Source organism: Dermacentor silvarum, chromosome 2 (genome assembly GCF_013339745.2).
Source record: "Dermacentor silvarum isolate Dsil-2018 chromosome 2, BIME_Dsil_1.4, whole genome shotgun sequence".
Classification (NCBI taxonomy): Eukaryota; Metazoa; Arthropoda; class Arachnida; order Ixodida; family Ixodidae; genus Dermacentor; species Dermacentor silvarum.
In genome coordinates, this window is record NC_051155.1 from 126,787,185 (window position 1) to 126,809,582 (window position 22,398).

Consider the following 22,398-nt stretch of genomic DNA (forward strand, 5'->3'; position numbering starts at 1 on the left):
CGAAACGCGTTGAATGTAAGGCGGAGAGGCCACAGCGTCTTACACCAGCTTCTTACACGGGCCGTAACGCGCTAGCACAAACGCGTTAGAAACGCGCTAGAAACGCGGCCTTTCATTAATGTTGGGTATTTATTGCCATCGTGGTGCGTGTGTCTATGTGCGCTTCGTGGCGTAGTGGTTAGCGCCGCGCGTTCGGAAGCGAGGGGTCCCTGGTTCGATTCCGCGCTACAAACACAACTTTCGGATTTTTTTTTTCATAAAACGCCGGAAGCGTTCTCCGGAAGCCGAAGCTGGCTTCCGGAACCGGAAGTGGAACCGGAAGCGGAAGTCGGCTTCCGGTTATACTATACGTATACATATGTATGCATATATGGGTATACATACATATACGGACACACAACGCCATCTATTGAGCAATTCATAAAGCTAGACGTGGCTACCTACTACGACGGGGACGAACAGGTGCCGCTATAAGGAGCTTCGCCCCTAAAAAAAACACCGCATATCCACGGGGTGAATGATAATGAGTGCGCGAAGCTCCGGAGGGAATCATTGGTAAACCGTGAATCTTCCGTGTAATTCGCCCAGTCTCGCCGCACGAAATCGAACGATTGACTTCCACCAATGACACGCGCCATATGTGACGTCATTCCTGTTTTATAACAGCGCCCTTCATTATAATTGCACCATCTCCCGCTTAAGGGGACGCTAGCACAAACGCGTTAGAAACGTGCAGTACTCTCTAGTAAGGGGGAGAGGCCACAGCGTATTACGCAGCCGTTTACACATGCCGGAACGTGCACCGCGTTTGCCGACGCCACCACATGACTGCTAAGAGAGTATAGCCCCCGTATTCATAAACGCTCCTCGACTTGAACTTGACTTGCCACCGCCTTGGGCAGCGCGTTTGAACTTGACTTGCCACCGCCTTCAACGCGTTTCGAACGCGCTGCCCAAGGCGGTGGCAAGTCAAGTTCATGTCGAGGAGCGTTTATGAATACGGGGGTAAGGCGGAGAGGCCACAGCGTCTTACACCAGCTTCTTACACGGGCCGTAACGCGCTAGCACAAACGCGTTAGAAACGCGCAGTCTTTCGTTAATGTTGGGTATTTATTGTCATCGTGGTGCGTGTGTCCCATGTGTATCAACCCCAAGTATTTTCCCAAACATGTCTTGGGTAACTACGCCAGTTAAATACTTAGGTGTACCCTTGCAGCATTATAGAGACAGTGAACACTATTGGCGTGGAGAAGTTGCCGCAATACGAAAAAGCTCCGAGCGTTTTAAAGGCTTCAACCTATCTATATTTGCACGCGCCACAATTTGCAACTTGTTCCTTATTAGCAAGCTGTGGTACGTGCTGCAAGTATTACATTGCTCACGCGTTAACATTCAAAAATTGCATCGTGCTTTTGCTGTTTTTGTCTGGGGTTCCACGTGGGAAAGAACTAAACGAACAAGTATTTTTAGACGTGTCCGCCTAGGAGGACTTGGCCTGTCACATCTGTATCTTAGACAGCTGGTGAATCGTTTTGTGTTTTTTCGCAATGCTACTGACCCCTTTTTACGAACTGTGTGCCAAGTGAGGTTAGGTAAACACCTGCCAAACTTAATTGTGTGGTCAGAAAATATGCCAGGTAGCATTTCTGGGTATATGAGAGAAGTGTACCTTTCGTGTCGTATCTTACAAAATCATTTCTCCCTCGAATACCTCTGTGGCGTATCGCGGAAAAAACTATACAAAGACCTATGTGATGTATTTCTTCCCGCTCCCCTGTATAGAACCCAATACAATGATGGTCCAGGTCAAGACATCTTAAAAAGGGTAAAAAACATGCCTGTTAGGGGAGGTGTCAAACCTTCTTCTTTAAACTGCATACTAATACGCTAGAAGTAAAGACATATATGGAAGAAAAAGGAATGTTCGTACCTTGGGGCACTCACTGTTTTATATGTAGGAAACCAGAGACAATTGAACACGTTTTTCTAGATTGTTCCGGAGGTTACTTCTTTTGGGACATACTTCAAAGAACTTTAAAAAAAGACTTACCTATAGATAGCTACGGCATTAGATTTTTACCGGTCAATAACGACGAAGGCATCCCATTCGACATGATAATGCTCCTGGGCCTACATAGTATTTGGTTGTCAAGAATGGCATATCGTCATGCAGATATTGACGCGCAGCCAATAAGGAGTTACTTTCGCGAATCTGTTAGCAGAATGGTTCAAGTGTATAAACTGCATGAACCCGAACCAGACTGGCTTCCTAGGTTAGAAGGGCTGATGTACATGCCCGAGTTTTGATTGTTCCTCTTTTCAGCCCTTGATGTGCTGATATGATTGTACACTGTATTTCTGTGTGAATTTAATAAAGGCAATAAAGAAAGAAAAAGCGCTTCGTGGCGTAGTGGTTAGCGCCGCGCGTTCGGAAGCGAGGGGTCCCTGGTTCGATTCCGCGCTACGGACATAACTTTCGGAATTTTTTTTCTCATAAAAGTAGACGTGGCTACTTACTACGACGACTACTACTACTACATACTACAGAGGAGGGACAGACCCACACCCTAAGGAGCTTCGCCCCTAAAGGTAGACGTGGCTACCTACTACGACGACTTCTACTACTACTACATACTACCGAGGAGGGACAGACCCACACCCTAAGGAGCTTCGCCCCTAAAAAATTCCGAAAGTTGTGTCCGTAGCGCGGAATCGAACCAGGGACGCCTCGCTTCCGAACGCGCGGCGCTAGCTACTACGCCACGAAGCGCACATGGACACACACACGCACCACGATGACAATACCCAACATTAACGAAAGACTGCGCGTTTATAACGCGTTTGTGCTAGCGCGTTACGGCCCGTGTAAGAAGCTGGTGTAAGACGCTGTGAGAAGAGTGTACAAGACGTGATCGGGGCACACTCCGGGACGATCGGTACGACGAATCTCGCTACTCGCCTTTGTGAAGGGGGTCGGTCTGGGCCAACGCAATCACCAGTGCGATTACGCGGCAGCAACTTGAGAGTGCAGATTTCATGGATTAAGTCCTCAACCGAACAAATTAAAGTTGATTTTGTATATATACACACAGTGTTTCTCACGTCTTTACATGATGATCGACTGGGCGAATTACACGGAAGATTCACGGTTTACCGATGATTCCTTCCGGAGCTTCGCCCACTCATCATTCACCCCGTGGATATGCTGTGATTTTTTTTTTCGCTAACTGCGTCCTAAGTCCCGGTCCCGTGCCGTAAGCCTAATTGCGTCGTATACTGTGAAACAAGATTCCTCACCGTGCCTTAGTCCAATAGTGCAGTGGTGTCTTGTCCCAGTGCAGAAGGAACGCAAGAATACGCTGAGAGCCCAATAAACCCGGTTGCATTAAAAAAAAAAAAAAGACAGACAGACGGGTCGCCGCGTGCGAGCGCTCGAACGCGCGCGCAGCCGTCCTCGATGGCTTCCGGGTAGGCAGCTTACATGCAACGCCGTTTTAAAACGGCGTTGCATGTAGGCTCCCTACTTCGGCGGAGTGTCTGGCCAACGCCTTTTTAGGTGGCGTTGGTCTGGCGGATGACGCATGCATCTGGCGCGTCATTGGCCTGTCGCTAGGTAAGGCAAGGAAAATAATTCGCAAAGTTTACGTTCATTTACACGCAAAACGTTTTAGTTTTCGCGGCAAAGAGTTTAAAAAATAAATCAATGTCTGTTAACTTAATTTCACTTTCGTTTTTTCGATGCTCGCGGCAGCTAACGTTCGGCATAAATACTATAGCGTGACGTATGGTGACGTGTTTCCTGTTGCCAGTTTTTGCCGAGTGCCCCTCTTGTTGAATTTTTCTCTATGCTTTGCCTAAGAAACTGAAATAGAGGCACCGAGCCTACCGTTCTTGTTAAAGCAATACTTTTCCTCCTCTGTAAGAATAAAGCAGCTAGGTCAAAGCTTACAATTATTCCGTCAAAAGCGTATCTCGCTTCCGTCGTCAGCTGCGCACAAGACGTCTGCTTCATAGGGCGGAAGACGCATCACCGAGAATCTGAATGAGTCATCCTAGTACATTGGCGCCAACGCGCTCGTTTTCTACGTTGAGACAGCATGCGCGCCGACTAGTGGTGATGAAAGCATGTTATAGGCCACATTATCGCTATCTCGTGAAGCGCAAGTGACTCAGTGCTACTCAGCTGACTGACAGGCGGCCGAATATCACCGATAGCGTCGCGCGCGCCACAGGTATCCGCTTGCGCGACGCAAGCGCTGGTGGCGCCATCTCTCGTTCACTTCGCTGACTACGCGCATCACGTGAGGGAAGGCGCTGCCTTCCGTGCGTTTGTTTTCATAAATATACAAAAAAAGTCGCTGTTATCATAATCTCTGATGATGTGAAAACTTAATAATCTTGATTACATTATGAACGCAGCAGTGAAAAGTGCGAAAAAGTCGCAGAACGTTTGCAATGTTGAACCAATATTATTTCAGATAAACGCGTTTTTAAAAAAATGGTGGCCCAAAACACAAATGTCAACACACGAGAGCGATGCAAATGCTATGAGGACGCGTTATGCGCCAAACATTTTCATGGCCCCAAACGACGTGGAAAATGCGGCGATAAGCATGCCTCTCGGCCGCCATTGCATATGGCCGCTCACGAGCATCACTCGCGGGGCTCGTCGCACCACGATATATGGCGGAAAATGTCGAGGCCGGGTGCGAAATAGCTCAATAAAGTGCTCAACTGGGTGAGCTCTGTCTACGTTTTTGTCCTCGTGCACGCTAAACATTCTCGCGCATTTGTGGGTTGTATAAAGGGCGTTTGGTTGTTCCACGGCTAACACCCTCACGTTGACGGTGTAAGATCCAATTGTTGGCGGAGACCAATGAATGTCTTGTTTGCCGGCTTTCTCTGGCAAGTACAAAGTTATGATAGCTCCAATAGACAACATAAAAAAATCAGAATTACGTAAATAACATTTCAAAGCTGTCGCGGTCAAAATCTCTTCTCGGAGATTTCTGCGCGAGATTCGTCCAAAGCTGTCAGAATCATTACACTGTTGTCAACCACGCCTTTTCGAGCAAAACCATTAAATCAATTTAAACTGATAGTCTTATTCAGAACTCTGTTGTCGTTAATTACACTATGGTAGGTCAATTATTAGAAGAAAAAATGCAGCTCAAAGTGTCATTTTGTTTTTTTTTTCAGTTTCGCTTCGTAACCCCAACGCCACTACCTAGTGTGACGCCACAGTTTTCAAAGTATTTTTTCGTGTTTGGGCCACGTTGGCTCAGTAAACGTTCGCGAAACTTGCCATATTCAGTCTCTGGCTCCCTTAGGACGAAATGTAGTCAATCTTTTGCCGGTAAAAAATTTACAACGCCCTAGTAGACGCTGTCAAAATCCATGACGTCACGGTGGGGTGGTGCGGGAACTTCAAGGTGGCGTCGCTACCCGTCTTTTCGTCTATGCGGCTTTTCGTTTTTTTTTTCGTTTTTTTTCCTGGCTTACCAAGCGCCTTCCCTCGGCAAAATTGGTGGTTTCGGTATTGTGGCAGAGTAACTTCAATTCAAAAGGAAATACTTTTTCTCTTTAATGTTCCTTTAAAGCTCGTTGTCGTGCGCTATAGGTAAATATTTATTAAAGCCCTAACGGTAGGGGTGCTACCCATGGGAGAAGCCCTTAACCTACCCTTAAGGGTGTAAACATTTTTCGAGTGTGTGAATGCGAATTTCTGCGCTGGTTCGCCAATATGGGAGCGCAGTAAAAGACGGCCTGCACGGGGGATGTGCAGGCCGTGTGCACTATACAGCTAAGCATTACGGTTGCTTTCGGCAGGGGCACCGGTGCCACGCCCTTCGCCACGGACACCACGGTGAGCGCTGTAAACGTGCGCGCACCTACTGATGTCAAGGTTGCCTGGCTGGACTCAAACAATGGTATGTACATGCGTCTGGTGGGTTGAGGCCCCATGAATTTCGGAAAAGTACGAGCCAATGAGCTCAGCTACGTGGCTAGATACGCTTAGAACCATCGTATATCTCACGACGGTTGGCGACAAAAGCGCGCACACCACGGTGTGCGTTTCAGCCACGGTGTGGCCATAGAGTAACATACAGAGAAGACACTTCCATAGGCCCCTGCGGCTGGATGGATGGATGGATGAGGCTGAACCCTTTAAACCGGGTGGTGGCATACGCCACCTAGCCATGACTATCAACATATTTTGTACTTTGTGGTGGGTGAAATTTCACCCCTGCCTTGATTTTATCCACCAATCAGACAACCTCTGTTTGGTTATTTCTACCCACTTAAAGTCTATTTTGCCTTCACTGTCCCTAAACCCCAATGCTTTGAAAAAATCAGCCCCATTGCCTTGCAATGTAGGGTTAAGCCCTTTACAGAAAAGTATGAGGTGTTCAGCCGTTTCCTCTTCTTCTCCACACGCACAGCACAACGTGTCTATACCTTGGTACTTGACTCGGTACATCTTAGTCCGCAATACTCCCGTCCTGGCTTCAAACAACAAAGAGCTTCCCCTAGAATTATCGTAGATATTTTCTTTGGCAATTTCTTGCTTGAAAGTTCGGTATGTTCCCAGTGCTGATTTCGTCTGCATCCCCTGTTTTCCACAGACCCCTCTCTGTTTCCTTAACCTTTTTCTTAACCGCTGTTTCCTGGTTTGCACCCCTCCTGCAGTCCAAATATTTGATTGACAGTTTTCTGGTCAGCTTCCTCCATTTTGTATCAACATTCCTCATGTACAAATAACTGAAAACTCTCCTTGCCCACCGCTTTTCTGCCATTTCACTCAATCGCTCCTCAAATTCTATCTTGCTGCTGGCTTCCCTGCCCTCGAATGACGTCCATCCCATGTCACCCTGTACCCCCTTATTTGGTGTATTTCCGTGTGCTCCCAGAGCCAGTCTACCTACCCCTCGCTGCTTAACTTCCAACCTTGCTCGAACCTCTGATCTCATGCACAGGACCGCATTGCCGAAAGTCAAACTAGGGACCATCACCCCTTTCCAAATCCCTCTCACCACTTCGTACCTATTGTAATTCCACAGTGCCCTATTTTTCATCACAGCTGCATTTCTGCTACCTTTAGCCGTCACATATTTTCATGTTCCGTTAGGTACTCAGCCCCATTGTTTATCCACACTCCAAGATATTTGTACTTATCCACCACCTCCAGCGTAACCTCCTGTATCCTATGCTCGCTGACCTGATTATCATTAAAAGTCATCAGACGATGGATGGATGGATGGATGGATGGATGGATGGATGGATGGATGAGGCTGAACCCTTTAAACCGGGCGGTGGCATACGCCACCTAGCCATGACTATTAACATATTTTGTACTTTGTGGTGGGTGAAATTTCACCCCTGCCTTGATTGACGCCGCTGCGCTCGCGCCATCTATTGTTGAGCCTTGAAAGCTTGCGGCGGCAGTATAAAATACCACCACTTGCAGGGACACCCATCGCTGGGACGCCCATCGCAGGGACGCCCATCGGTGAAGATGGGCGTCCCTGCGTGCCTGCGATGCCAGTCTGCAGGCGCATATGTGCATGTTAATGTTGCGCTTACGTGTCTACATGTGTTTAGATAAGAATGCATCTGAGCTGCACCCCCCTCCCCCCGCCCCAAGAGCCATTTTTCTTTTCTTTTATTATTATTTTCATAAAAATAAAATTCATTAGGTTAGGGAAGAAAACAATAGCGGCTTGAAGGAACCCTAATCCCCCACATTATGGAGTTGACAACAATGCAGTGAGTCACACTGTTACATACAAATTTTGCATCTAAGGTGTCACATTATGAGATAAAAGCAAAACTGAATGCAGTATTTTGAGTGCTTTTAGGTATGCCTAACATAAATTCACCGTAACACAAAACGAACAAATAATTAAAAAAAAACACTCGTGAATCTGCGAACACTGTGCACACAAATTGGAACAAAAATTACAAGAAACTCGGGAAAGAGCACCATCCAAGTGGCAACATAATATCGAAATCAACTGGAACAAAACAATAATCAAACAATGAGTATACCAAATCAATAAATACAATATACAGGGTGTTTTTTTAGCTAAACCAATTTTTTTTAATTAGAGAAATAGATATCTTGGTCACGTTATTGTTACCATTCGAGTGTACGGATTGGCGGCCTCTAGATACAGAACAATTGCCGCACTTACCTGCGTAATTAGCGAAGTTACGGTAATTAACATTCTAATTATCAATAGTAAGTGGCTACAGTAAATGAGTAATTTGGGGCCCGTCCTCAACACTACCTACCTCAATGAACAAATTTTGAATAGCGGAGCTCATGTGGGAGCTACGCGAACAGTTAGTTCCCCTTGGCAGGCTTCTTGAAACCGAAACTGGCAGCAAAACGAGCGTCTGTGTCGTCGATGTCGTCGATTACCTGATGGCCCATATTGCAATTTACAAATTGTAGCCGTGGAGTTCGCAAGGCGGATCCACTTGGAACGAATTCTCGCGATGACACCAGTTACGAGATATTAATTCCCGAACTTTGCGGAGAAATGCATTGGCGTTCCAGTTAGGTTCTTAACAAAACGTCGCTTTTTGCATTGATGCACAAAATTAACTGGAACGCCAACTGGAACGAATTGGCGTTCCAGTTAGGTTCTTAACAAAACGTCGCTTTTTGCATTGATGCACAAAATGAACTGGAACGCCAATGCATTTCTGTCTGACAATTTGTAAATTGCACTATGGGCCATCAGGTAATTAGTTAAAAACTTAATTAGTGATTTTTTAATTAGTCGATTGTGCATTTCAATTTTTTGTGCAAGTAATGTCCGCCTCTTCGAGTAGACCAGCTCATTAACTAGAATTGCGCTATCTGCCACAGGCAACCTTAAATAAATTTTGAAAGTGTTCGCTGAAACACCCTGTATATATCGATACCCACTGCGGCGTCTTTGTTAAGAAACTTACGCCAATGTTATTTTCCCACACACGCACACTTCTCGCGTGAAGTTCTCTACTGTGCTCGCTGAACTCGTTGAAGTAACGTCAGCCAAACATCACCTCGTGTGACGTTGTATAGTAAACAACTGTAGGCATCGGAATGCGGAAATCAATACTGACGAGAAAGCCCCGTGACAGCCCTGCTGTAACTTGGCCCTTCGTACATGGCGGTTTTGGCAGGCGGCTCTTGTACCATTTTGTGACCGTGGTCTGAGCCATCCTCGAAGTGAATATCGCAAAGTGCGCATCCAAAATTAGTACCGCTCTTATAGCGCGCCACCGTGGTGATTATCTCGTTGTAATAATGCCCACCACTATCGTCACGAGTGGCTGGCGCCAGAAAGTCTGTCCGCGGGAGCAGGTTTTATCCAAAAAAAAAAGTTCCTTCTATGTAATGATACTGATTGAAAAGCAAAAAGGGCGTTTAGTAGTGCATGGTTGTATGCACTGGTATAAGGAAAACGTCGGGTATTAAACTTCATCTTGAAATAAGTTGCTCTTTGGCTAGTTGATTGACACTTGGCGACACCACTGTCGCGCAAGTAATGCGGACACAAAGGCTACAAGACAAGACACAAATTCTTTTGCCGTAACATCCGTTACTGACGCTCTGTGTAGCTTAATACCGTTAGCGTAATGGGCTATATTACTGTCCTAATTAACCTGTACATAATATGCCCTCAAGTGATTGCTATATTTAATCTCAGTGGAGTACAGCGCAGCCCACTGTTAAGGCGAACACAGGCGCGTGAAGTTCGCGCATGCGAGCACATACGCCTGCCCTCTCGCAAATGAACAGTCGCTCGGTTTTGATATTGATTGATAAGCTATTGGCGCGGGCACCTCTACATCCTAGTGCTGGGGGTTGAGCCGCCACTTGCAACTATGGAACGCCAGCAATTAAAGGGCGAGCTCCACAAGATCGAGCTATAGTTTCCTCCACCAGTGGTCTTCATTGTGCGACATCGAACGCTTACGAGAGAAAAAATGCATTTCCCGGCAACTTCGGCGTATAAGACAAATCCTAAATCACCCGCGCGCCGCGCGTGCAGCTGCGTTCACGGTTACGGCCGAGGACACAAAGCCACTGTACGTGAACCCCTCCGTGATGGCGTGCTACGGAATCGAGCTCAACCCCGAGTGGTGGGCACTCATCGGCAAGGACATGGAGTCGGTGAGAACAGCTTTACTTGACGCATGCTGCACGTCACTGGCGTGCAGGTGCGCATCATCATATATGGTGGTGGTAAAAGAAAAGAACAGCGATGGAACAGTTGCAACAGTTTTCCTTCGGCTACATTGGTTTTACATTGACGCTTGGCATGGCGACTTGGCATACCGAACAATTGAGCCAGGGTGGTTGCGATTTAATTGTGTCGTTATGTGCCTACGTGATCGGCGCTTCGCCACTAAAGCTTATTTTGGCACAACGTTGTGGCCTCCCTATACGTATACATAGCGTGCAAGGGAATGCCTTGACGCCAAGGCTGCCCAGTGCATAAGTGACACGTGTGATTACACGGGTGTAACTTACGCAATCGTAGCTTTTTACAGCAGCTTTAGGTAACTTGAAAACAGATTGTATGAGATTGTGCGTGCGTAAGAAGTCCTCCGAAAGCCTATGACTAACAATACTCGTACACTCAGGCAAGTTCATCGCGTTAGATTTTTCTGTTGAAATTACGCCGAAGCCGCGAAACGTTATGTTTGTAAGAGCTGATACGTCCATCGTGACAGAATGGCACCTACGACTGTTCGTAAAAAGCAACAGCCTTAGCAAAAGATTATTTTTTCTAAATACATTCACCTTGCACTCTGAGCCGGAAATGTCGACGCAATGACGAGCTGCAACTGTTCGTTGCTTCCTACGAACGAACAGTCGTAACGTAAGACTGTTTTTCTTTTTTTCTAAATATTTCCCTTCGCAATCCTAGCCGGTATGGTTGGCGCAAAGGCGCACCACAGAGTGATGCAACTTGTTGCGCTTTGCACGCCGACATCAAATCGAAAATGCGCAGCTTTAAAAGTGGCACTCTGTAATGGCGAAATGAGAATAGCACGTCGCAATGAACTGCGTTGCTGTGGCGTGTCTGTATTATGCAAATATAGCTTTTTTGCACTAGCCTTAGGCCACTTGGAAAACGCGTAGTGCAGGGGCGTTTCCATCTGACAGTGAGACATCAGCCTCGCTGAGCACATAATTTAGGGACCAATAGATGGAAACGTCAGGATTGCGGAGAAAAAAAACTTAGTGACGTGATCAATCATCAAACATAAATGTAACGGTTCGAGCTAACAGTGACTGCTGCATTTTCAGACGCCACCAGATGCCATCAACGCTTGGTACCTTCTGGGCGAAGCGGCTAAGCAGTACTCAATAATGTGAGTGCAACAGAGTTGCCATTGGAGGTACTCCATTCCGTGTAACAGTAACAGCGCCCCCCTTCATACCGTCCTCTTCAATATTTTTTGTACAACTCCAGGATAAGCGCTGTTCTCGGTGAGAATCGGAAGTGCGTGCGTGCCAGAGATCGAGGTGCTATTATCAGAAATAACAGCGCAGACATCTGTCTCTGATGCATGCAACCTAGCTTGACCATCGAACGGATTTTACTAATGTGTGAATCCTCGGAGAAAGGAAGAACGCTAGGACTGAGTGCGCTAGACCACGCAGCCAATCTTTGCTAGCCAACTCTCCGTGAAGCCACCACCTTTGCCTTTTCTCTTTTTTTTTTCCGTTTCTCAAAAAAAAAAAAAGTCGGCCTAACAAGTGGTCCTGCGAGACGTGTATCTTTGGCATCCGGTAGGTTTCGTTCGGGTGCTTCGATAACTGCACTGTGCACCTTTTTTTTTTTTTTTTTCAACTAACCTTGCTCGAGTTCTGTCGCTTCTTGTAACGCGTGCACTTATCTTCGCCGTACACGAGTGCGGCAGCCGCACGCAGCTGTCGGTGGCTGTGGTCTCTTCGGAAGAGCGCGCACTCGTTTCCTCGTAAGACCCCTTCTGCAATGCATTGCACATTGCCTTCAACATTTTCTTTTTTTTTTCAAAATTCGCACAGAAGTTATTACGCAAGATATGCATTCTGGGTATGAAGTACGGTCCATGTGTAACTGTAAAGAAGTGGTTTACTCATATTCTTGTCATCCGCTTTTCATAAATTTGACAGTAAATTGATGTAGACGTCTATGGCGTCCCACACGGCCGAAAGCAACCTTGAGGTATGTTCGAAATCACTGAGATTGTGTGAAAATACCGGACGCGACAGCAACACGGCAATTTACTACACATAGTTCTATCTTCATCTCTGCGTTTAAGCAATGAAATGCAGTTTTTACCATAGTAAACATGAGGAGATCATGGAGATACCACGCACATGGAGACGCAGCTGTTGTCATCTAAAGGTAGTATTAAAATTTTTAAAATTGGAAGACTCTTAAGCTTCGCTTTTAAGAGTGGAACGCGATATCATTCAAAGTTCCCTGACTGCTTCTCACGCTACCAGACAACTGCAGCTTAAGCAACCGTAATGGTTACCGGGAAACACTGGCGCCGAACTCTATGCACGAAGGCGAGCTTTCTGGTAGAAACGCGGCCTCTTGCGTGGAGCGATCCCGGTGATATTGCAGAGCCGCGCCAAAAAAATGGCATAGTTTTGAAGTTTCCGTTTTTGTTTCGTACTTTTAATATTTCAGTCTGAGAAGATTTAACATAAAAGGCAGGCGCTGTGGGTGTTTTGTTTCATGGCATTTGTTTGTGGATTGTCGTTCTCCAAAATTCTGAGGAGTAGCTTTGTCAAGAATGCAAGACAAAGGTATGAGCAACATTGTGATAGAATGGTGTGGCAATATAACCCTCATATACCGCATGTCATATAAGAAGGCGGAGCGTATACATGTACCTAAATATATTCGGAGGGCCTGCGTGGTTGGGGATGACTTTCTCCGCCACCCGCCGACATCGCACGCCGACGCCGGTTGGCGACGCCGAATTTTCTGCGACACGGGGCCCTCAACGATATCGCGTTAAAAATTTTGTGACCGTCAATGTCAGCAGCATTAAAAAGCTGCAGGATTCAAAGTACCTTTACAAACCAAACCACTCTATGCAAGATTTCTACACCCGTTTCAGTAGTTCCCCGAAACTAAAATTTGATATTTTCAATTATTGAGACGATTCTTTTTCTGGAAACAAACCTCTAAAATTCTTACGCGGGATCGAAGTTCAGTTGCATTATCTGCATTTGTTTAACAGGCGAGCGTTACTCGTACAATAAATCGCCGTGTGACAAGATATTAGCAATGTTTCACTGATCAACCTAATAATTATTCACTTTAAGCAAATGCTATAATAGGTGAATTGAAGGCAAGTAGCAATGAAGTCGTATCCATTCAGCATAGGTTCTGTGCTTAAAAACTGCTTCGAGAAATAAGTTCCGAAGTACTATAGTTCCGGAAGTTCACTGATCCTTCCAGTCAACACCCTACCACCACTTCAGTTTTTCCAGAGGCATATGTGTTAACTACAATGCCAACGCATTTCGACACAGATGCGGAGGTACTTTTAAAGTTGGTGCTAAGCACAGAACTCCTAGATGCATAATACTTCGTTGCGGCTGTAATTACCCGCCATGGTGGCATTGCTGTTGTACTGCTAATCCCGATCCCGGCCGCGGTCCGGCCGCGGCGGTCGCATTTAGATGCGGGCAAAACACCCGTGCACTGCGCATTGGGTGCTTGTTGAAGGACCCCAGGTGGTCACAATTAATTCGGATCCCCCACTAAGGCGCCCCTCATAATCATTTCGTGGCGTTTGGTGCGTAAAATCCCGGAATTATAATTATTTTGCAGCTTTGATTTTGTACTTAAAACATGTGCTTAAAGGGCCCCTAAACCACCCAGAGGTCGAAAATTAGTGGTGGTGTTGCAGTTGTGCACGAGTCTACAACGAACACGTAGCCGCGAGAATTTTTCGAAATAGTGCCGTAATAGCGGAGTCACAAGCGTTTGATAATCGAAACACCGCCCTCGTTCACTTCGCTCTTTCCTTCGCAACTCTCCTCGTCGGCTGGTCTCTCCTCCTCGCCGAGTTACAGCCGAGTGCTCCTCCAAATGTCACGTAACATACGTCATCGCCAACGCGTTGTCCATTTCCGGTTAAGGCACATCCACGCTAGCGGCAAATATACCGACGGCGAACCGGCCTCCAGCGCTGTAGAACGTCTGCCGCGCGAGAGGGTGTCTAAAGTATACAGCAGTTCGGCCGGCGGACCGCCCGCAGCACGATCAACGGGCCAATCGACGACCGCGAAGCTGCGCGCCTCCGCCACCGGCGACGAAAACATCGGCTGCAGCTCAGCTGCAGTGCACGGCTACCGACAGGAGACGACCGGCTCGGTTGTGCTCGCCTCGCAGCCGACGGCACCGCTAATTAATATCAGCGTATTTTTCTTCTTTGTGTACAATTATTGCGGCTTGTGAGCGTCCGTAATTCATTCCGAAGTGCCGTCCGCTTTAGCTTTGAAGGGAAACGGAAAAGGCCTAGCGACGATATCGGCGCCGTCGAGCGAGCAGCGGCGGTGAATGTGCCGCACAAGTGAGTCCCGGTCTCATCCTGTCTACGTACGGCAAGGAAATCTCGCCGTTCGCGAGCAAAACCGCTGTCGAACGGCGGCCCGCGAATGGCAAACGGCGTGCGGCGAGTTACCGTGCCGGTAACGTGCTACCCACTGTGGCTATACCCGCTGTGGCTGCCGTGCCGGCCCGTGCTCATGCGAAGCGTGCCACTATGGACCCTGTGTTGCGCGCACGTCTAGAAAGGCCAACACTGTCGCCCTCTGTTCGCGCAGCTAATCAGACCGGTAAGCACGACTGTGTTGGATGGAGCGCGAGGGATTTGGCACTTGCGTTGCGGGCTGTAATTACCGATTCGCAAGCGCGCACAAGCGAGCAACACGACGAGGAAGAGCAGGGAGCGCGCATACGTGCACGCTGTTATGAGAGTTGTGCGCGCCATTATCGCATTGCTCTGAATCTTCATTATAGTCGCAACCCTTTAATTTAATCACTTGACGAAAGTCGTAGGTCCTTGTTCAACCAATGGGCGTCGTAAACGTTGTTGACATCACCAGATGCACCCTGCTGACATCGTGACGACCGCTGGGGATACTGGAAAGGCCAGGGGAGGAGGACGGCATTGTTTTTTTTTTTTTTTTTTTTTTTTCTGGCGCGCCCGCAGCGCGTAGCGCTGCAGCGTTTGGCATCGTTGATCGTGACGGCATTCTGAACCCGATGCGCGTGTTTACTTGAAATGTTCAAAAAATATCTGAGGTGGTTTTGGGGACCTTTAAAGTGAATAATTACACCCATAGCATAATACGATTAATTGTAAAAATATTGCTCGCCTTTTCAATATATCTGTCAACATATCCTGTGATAAACAGTAGTCATTATTCTTATTCTCTGTACATCGTTGCAGAATCAACGCCATCATATTCACGTGGAAAATGTCGCGAAGTAGTTTGCGTTGAAGGGGTTACCTATCGGTGCACATTGGCGTCGCCTATATATATATTTTTTTATCAAGCAAACACAACTCCAAAGTGATATAACTGTCTACAATAGTGAAACTAAAAAAAAAACTTTTCTATTGCGATAGGTGAAAGGTTTATCTTTGATTCAATCACGAAAAGAAATAATTAATGCTGTACATTCGTTCGTTATGTAATCCTAGGGTCGCAGGTGTGGATCGCGGGCAGATGGCGCCGAAATGGTTCAGTCAGAATGTCTTCGCAGCAGGATTGTATGATTGAGGGCGCCTCCTTATATTTTAAGAATTTCAGTAATTGCGATGGTTAGCCAGCACGCAGTCCTTGCACTCTCAAATGTGTAGTGAAACAAAAGAAAAAAAAGCTGTACAGATGCGGCAATTTTATTAACTACATTTCTCTGTTTCCTTCCGTCTTTTGTTTCTTACTTTTTCCGTGGTTTAACTGAAATTTGTAGTTGCTCGGCAGCCGCGTCATTTTCAGAAGTTAGCACTAATTCGCTGAAGCATATATTGCCTGCACTTGGTGGGCAGAGAAGCTGCACACAAAGGGTTAGTTCAAACTCTTAAAGAAACAAACAAAATGCGTTTCGATCACAGAATGCATGATGAAATTAACGCTTTACCCTAGAGAAACCAATCCTGCTGAAAAAAAAATCTACCTTTCACTGCAAAGCACATTTTCTTAGGTTAAAGAAACCCTGTAGTTGGCCGTTCTCGGGAATTTTCTTTTCTCAGGAACATGCGTGCACGCGTGTGTTCACGTGTGTGTCACGTGAACACGGGATGTCAAAAGTGAACCGTATGCCGTTACGGAGGCAGTTGAATATAGTTATAAGTAGCTCGTCTGACGAGCGCCCGCAACGCGTTCTCGTTCATTCAATAATGATTCTTGTTTGTGTTGCACAGCGCAAGGACATATAATCCCACTAAGCCAGAACGTAGTCTGTTCACCACCAACGGGCCAATTCTTGTGCACCATGCAGCCAGCGGCAGCAGGACTTCACCGGCTACCTATGGATGTGGGCTGCACTGAAGTCCGGCGACAAAGACCTGTGGGACGAGCACGTCAAGCAGTTAGTCGAAACCGAGAGGGTGGCCTACTCCCTGTTGGGCACTGTACAGGAGGAGGCAAATTACAAGGTGCGTCTTTGCACGCGTCGGAAGCCCAAAGTTCGCGCGTTGTAGACACAAACGCATACGCATGGTGCGTAGATCATGTGGCAACCTTGCTTTCTGCAAATTACCGTATTTTCCATACTATAGTCCGCACCCGGTGTATAGTCGGCCGAGGCCAATTTTGGAATATAAAATAGTTTATTTATTTATTTTAGATCGCACCCGCTGTATATATAGGCCGCAGGGACGAACCGGTATGCACCAGAGAAGCAAATATTTTATTCTCAACCAGAAAAAAAAAACTGGCTAGAAGTCAATAAGTTATAGTAGTAGCAGTCAATCCTAAAACCCGTCATTCACTGTCGTCGGGGTTGTGAGAACAAAGCAAGTCGAGCACTACATCAATGCACGCCGCGAAATCGTGTGACGTGCTCCAGTGAGCGTACTATGCGTCACCCGCATGGCACGTCGGTGTCGCGCGCAATGCATACGCAGAGCCCAAATAGCCGGCGGCGCAAAAAATTCCAGTGAAACGCAAAGAGCGAAGAACCGCTCGTGCCGCTTGGCAATAAAAGAAGGGAGCACAGGGAGAGGCGGTGGTCCTGACATAATCGGTCCATTATTATTTCTTATTTATATAAATGATTTACCTAATAACATTTCTTGCTATATGCGAATTTTGCGGATGATTGTGTCATCTACCGCCCCATTACGGCTGCTAAGGACCACCTGGCACTCCAATCCGACCTTCATCTTATCAAAGAGTGTTGCAAAACATTGTTAATGACCCTTAAGGTATCGAAATGTAAACTCATTTCATTCAGCCGCAAACATAACAATTTTAGCTATACATATCATATTCAAGACGACTTACTGTCTCACGTTTCCCGTTACAAATACCTCGGTGTTAACCTTTCATAAGATCTTTCATGGTCCTTTCATATGACATCCATATGCGCCGTCGGCTATAAGTCTTTAGGGTAGCTACGCCGTAACCTCAGAAATTCCCCTGCTAATATTCGCAAACTAGCCAACCTTACTTCTGTTCGCCCACAAATTGAGTTTGCTTCCTTCATTTGGTCTCCAGTATCATAACAACATGGTCACCACACTAGAATCCATCCAAAATAGGGCAGCACTATTCATCTCAAGGAACTATAACTACCATTCAAGCGTCACTCAGATTAAAACTGTCCTTTCTCTCCAATCTTTATGCACACGCCGTTACATCACTCTACTAACATAAATATGTACACTCCAATAGATCATATTCCTTTCACCTCGATGTCCCATACCACACAATCCAAATTAGTTTTACACGGATCTAGTGTGACACTTTAGCTTTTAATTCATCAGCACTTCCACGAGCTATCATATTACGGAATAACCTACCAGACAGTATCGCATATCTGTCTAATCCTGATACATATCACTGAGGCCGTCGTTTAGCATGCCTCAGTTCATATTTTGAAGTGTTTTTTTTTTCTGATTTCCTGTTAAGCATCTCGTTTCCTTTTTTTGTTACATTTTGTCTGCCTTACATCGTGCTATAACACGCTTTGATGAAATGTGCACTTATCCATGCGCCATGCGCTTTTTATTTCATCGTGTGCTTTAAACTGTGCACCATATATCTTCTTATTTCCGCATTGCTTGGTCTGCTCTTCTGTACTTCGATTATGTGCTCAAATTTTATTTACCATGTATTGTACTTTGTTTTCTTTTTTTATCTCGTTGCGTATCCATTGTTCGGATTTCTACGCACCCCTTACACAACGCTCTACTGGCCTGTAAGGCGCTTCAAATAAATAAAGGTGGTGGACCTTCGGCGCCGATATGGGGGAAGGCGTGAGATGACTAGGTCTGTTGTACCAGCGCCACCTGGATTAGTTTAAATATCTGAAAAGTTAATGAGTCCTCTTCTGTAGAACTGACGTGTAGTCTGAAGCAAGAGCAGCAAACAATGGAATCTCTTCCCCGCCTCCGTCGTCGCCATATACAGAATCTCACCATGTTCGTGCTCACTATATAAACACCTTTAATTCGAAATAGTGTTGAACCGGAAACAGAGGCTCGTTCTATAACTAGCGATGAAGTTAGAAGGACCTTGAAAGACATGACCAGGGGAAAAGCTGCTGGAGAAGATGGAATAACAGTAGATTTAATCAAAGATGGAGGAGATAACATGCATGAAAAGCTTGCGGCCGTTTATACGCAATGCCTCACAACTTCTAGTGTACCAGAGAGCTGGAAGAACGCCAACATTATACTAATCCATAAGAAGGGAGACGTCAAATAATTGAAGAATTATAGACCCATTAGCTTGCTTTCACTATTGTATAAAATATTCACCAAGATAATTTCCAATAGAATCAAGGCAACACTTGACTTCAGCCAACCAAGAGAGCAGCCAACCAGGCTGGCTTCAGGAAGGGATATTCTACGATGGATCATATCCATGTCATCAATCAGGTAATCGAGAAATCTGCGGAGTACAATCAACCTCTCTATATGGCTTTCATATATTATGAAAAGGCATTTGATTCAGTAGAGATACCAGCAGTCATAGAGGCATTGCGTAATCAAGGAGTACAGGAGGCATACGTGAATATCTTAGCAAACATCTACAAGGATTCCACAGCTACCTTGGTTCTCCACAAGAAAAGTAGAAAGTTACCTATCAAGAAAGGGGTCAGGCAAGGAGACACAATCTCTCCAATGCTATTCACTGCATGCTTAGAAGAAGTATTCAATCTCTTCGACTGGGAAGGCTTAGGAGTGAGGATCAACGGCGAATATCTCAGCAAATTTCGGTTTGCAGATGACATTGTCCTATTAAGCAACAATGGAGACTAATTGCAGCAAATGATTGAGGACCTTAATCGACAAAGTCTAAGAATTGGGTTGAAGATGAATATGCAGAAGACAAAGATAATGTTCAATAGCCTGGCAAAAGAACAAGAATTCAGGATCGCCAGTCAGCCTCTAAAGTCTGTAAAGGAGTACGTTTATCTAGGTCAATTACTCACAGGTGACCCTGGTCACGAGAAAGAAATTTACAGAAGAATAAAATTGGGTTGGAGTGCATACGGCAGGCATTTCCAAATCCTGACTGGGAGCTTACCACTGTCGTTGAAGAGAAAAGTGTACAATCATTACATTCTACCGGTGCTAACATATGGGGCAGAAACTTTGAGGTTAACAAAGAAGCTCGAGAACAAGTTAAGTACCGCACAAACAAGTTAAGGACTGAAAGAAAAATCTTAGGACTAACGTTAAGAGACAGGAAGAGAGTGATGTGGATCAGAGAACAAACGGGGATAGCCGATATTCTAGTTGACATTAAGCGGAAGAAATGGAGGTGGGCAGGCCATGTAATGCGTAGGATGGATAACCGGTGGACCATTAGGGTTACAGAATGGATACCAAGAGAAGGGAAGCGCAGTCGCAGTCGGCAGAAAACCAGATGGTATGATGAAGTTAGGAAATTTGCAGGCGCAAGTTGGAATACGCTAGTGCAAGACAGGGGTAATTGGAGATCGCAGGGAGAGGCCTTCGTCCTGCAGTGGACATAAAATATAGGCTGATGATGATGATATAAACACCTTTACTTAAACTAAGCAGACATCGCCCTAAGTTTGTGATTCCATTTTTATTGTCGCGCTATAGCTTAGTTACTGTATAACCTTTAACAAAACCTAGGTGGCGTTGCCTGTTCTTGCGTACGTAGTGCTGAAGGCAACTCCATAGGGCCTGCGATGCGAGGTGCAAGGAAATCATTCGCGCCACCTGTCAGGACGCCACCATTAAGAGTCGTATGGAGCGGTGGTGCCCGAGCTTCTGAAAGTGTCCCCTGCGTACATGCTCGGGCACTGGTGTCCAGGAATGCCTCGAATACAAGTCCTTCATTTGTTGTTCCTGCAGGCACGCATCAAGGCCCTGATAGCAGCCAAGGTCCATAGCATCACGCCGCAAGAGATAACATCCGAGAACGCGTGAGTGCATGACGATGTTGACGAGTTCTGCCGATCCATAACGCTACTTTAACAAAGTTACTGGTCTGCGGAGATCGTAAGACATCTTAATCGCCGAACATGCTTTCTGGAGCGTCTCGGGGGGTTTCAGCAGTTCCTTCTTATGTATTCTTCCCACTTGCGGGTTGCGCAGTTTTAGATGGTTCGAGCATAAAGCAAGCGAAATCTCGCGCGGGCAGCGCGAGGTCGCGGCGAGACGCTCCGAGCCGTTCTCGCTGCGAGTTTCCCACTTTTCGCGAAGTGGCATTTAATTAAATGTTTTTATCGGACAACCTACTAGTAGTGTTCCGAGTCAGTGGACGGTTGCTATTGAATTGCCGGATAACATGCATCGTGTGGTTAAAGTGTGACATGGAGTGCTGGCACAAGGCATATTCTATGCCGTTGACATTATTTCCAAAGTGATGAGATACCTTCAGTGGACACGAGGCCACTGGCGTCCGCGGTTGACCACCACCACACTTTTGCACTTTGTGCCGAACAAACACAAAATCCAACCATGCATTTCTGAGCTGCTGGTTTCTCGTGAATGCTAATAAAAGGTAACCAGAAGGCTGTAGAGACAAGATGTTAAACATGTCGTAAATATATGTATAATAAAAGTTATTCTTAGAGTTGTAGGGGGGGGGGGGGGGGATGGCCGTGGAGCAATATAACCTGTTACGCAAATTATTTGCTTACGAAGTTTCACCTGAGGAGCGCCTAATCATTTACACGAGAACGGTGAAATCATCGCTCTCGGAAATCACTGCATCGAATTTATGCGATTGGTTGAATTTAAAAGAAAATAAAACTAAAGCTATAATCTATTGTCTCAGTGAAACGTTTTGCTATTTAGGTCATCAACTGTTCTACAATAATTGTTCAAAATAGCAAAATTAAATTATGTCATTGCGCCGAGAAAACGTAGCAATCCAATCACCCATTCTCAAACACCTCGTTTCTCGTGAAAGCGATTAAAGCGTTACCAGGCTATTGAGGCATGTTGTGAAACGTGATGTCGTACATAAATGTATACCAGTAAGCATTAAACGAAGCAATAATATAAATTAAGCAAGCACAACTATGGGCTGTCCATCCGGCCCGCGACGCAGCAGAGAGGCTCGGCCTTTCTGTACCGACGTGGCAGCGGCCCGCTACGTGCTGACGCGCGTTCCGAGGGATCGTAATAGTTTTATCATAACATACCATTAAACAATTGTAAACTATATAGATACTCCAACAATGAATTAGAGCAAGAAGTTTACAGCTGTGCAATAAAATGCGCTATTACAATTTTGTAAACTGCATCTAATAATATATCTAAATGGGACAATACTGACGTACTGTGCAATGCTCTGAAATATACCACTAATTTGTAAGTAAGGCTTTTGCTAGACTCTCCTAAACATTTTGACAATTTCAGGTATAAGCTATAAATTAATGTTTCAAATTTGTGCTATTAAGATGCTGTAATAGAGGCAGTTTACAGAACTCCAGTATCGGCTTTTGCGGCATAGTTATGAATTTGTAAACTTCGTTTTGCAATATTTTTGAAAATTTTTCGCGAATATTTATTAAACGATTGCAGGCCGTGAATCAAAATTCTGCTTCCTGCAGTCGCTACAATTAACTTTCTCCCACAAATACCATAAATTTGTTTCAAATTTATCCTGCTAAGAAACTTTGCTGCTTTTCTCATTTAGCTGATCTGTAAACTTCG

The 22,398-nt window shown here is 45.8% G+C and overlaps 1 protein-coding gene across 1 annotated transcript in view; it reads left to right on the top strand.

Annotated features, from left to right (window-relative positions):
- Positions 1 to 22,398, top strand: part of LOC125943523 (uncharacterized) — an 82,395-nt gene that overhangs the window by 38,465 nt on the left and 21,532 nt on the right. Inside the window, exons 12-16 of the mRNA XM_049662882.1 lie at positions 5,830 to 5,930; positions 10,050 to 10,171; positions 11,315 to 11,379; positions 16,530 to 16,686; positions 20,587 to 20,657. Coding sequence (XP_049518839.1) covers positions 5,830 to 5,930; positions 10,050 to 10,171; positions 11,315 to 11,379; positions 16,530 to 16,686; positions 20,587 to 20,657 — 516 coding nt within the window. The remainder of the gene's footprint in view (positions 1 to 5,829; positions 5,931 to 10,049; positions 10,172 to 11,314; positions 11,380 to 16,529; positions 16,687 to 20,586; positions 20,658 to 22,398) is intronic.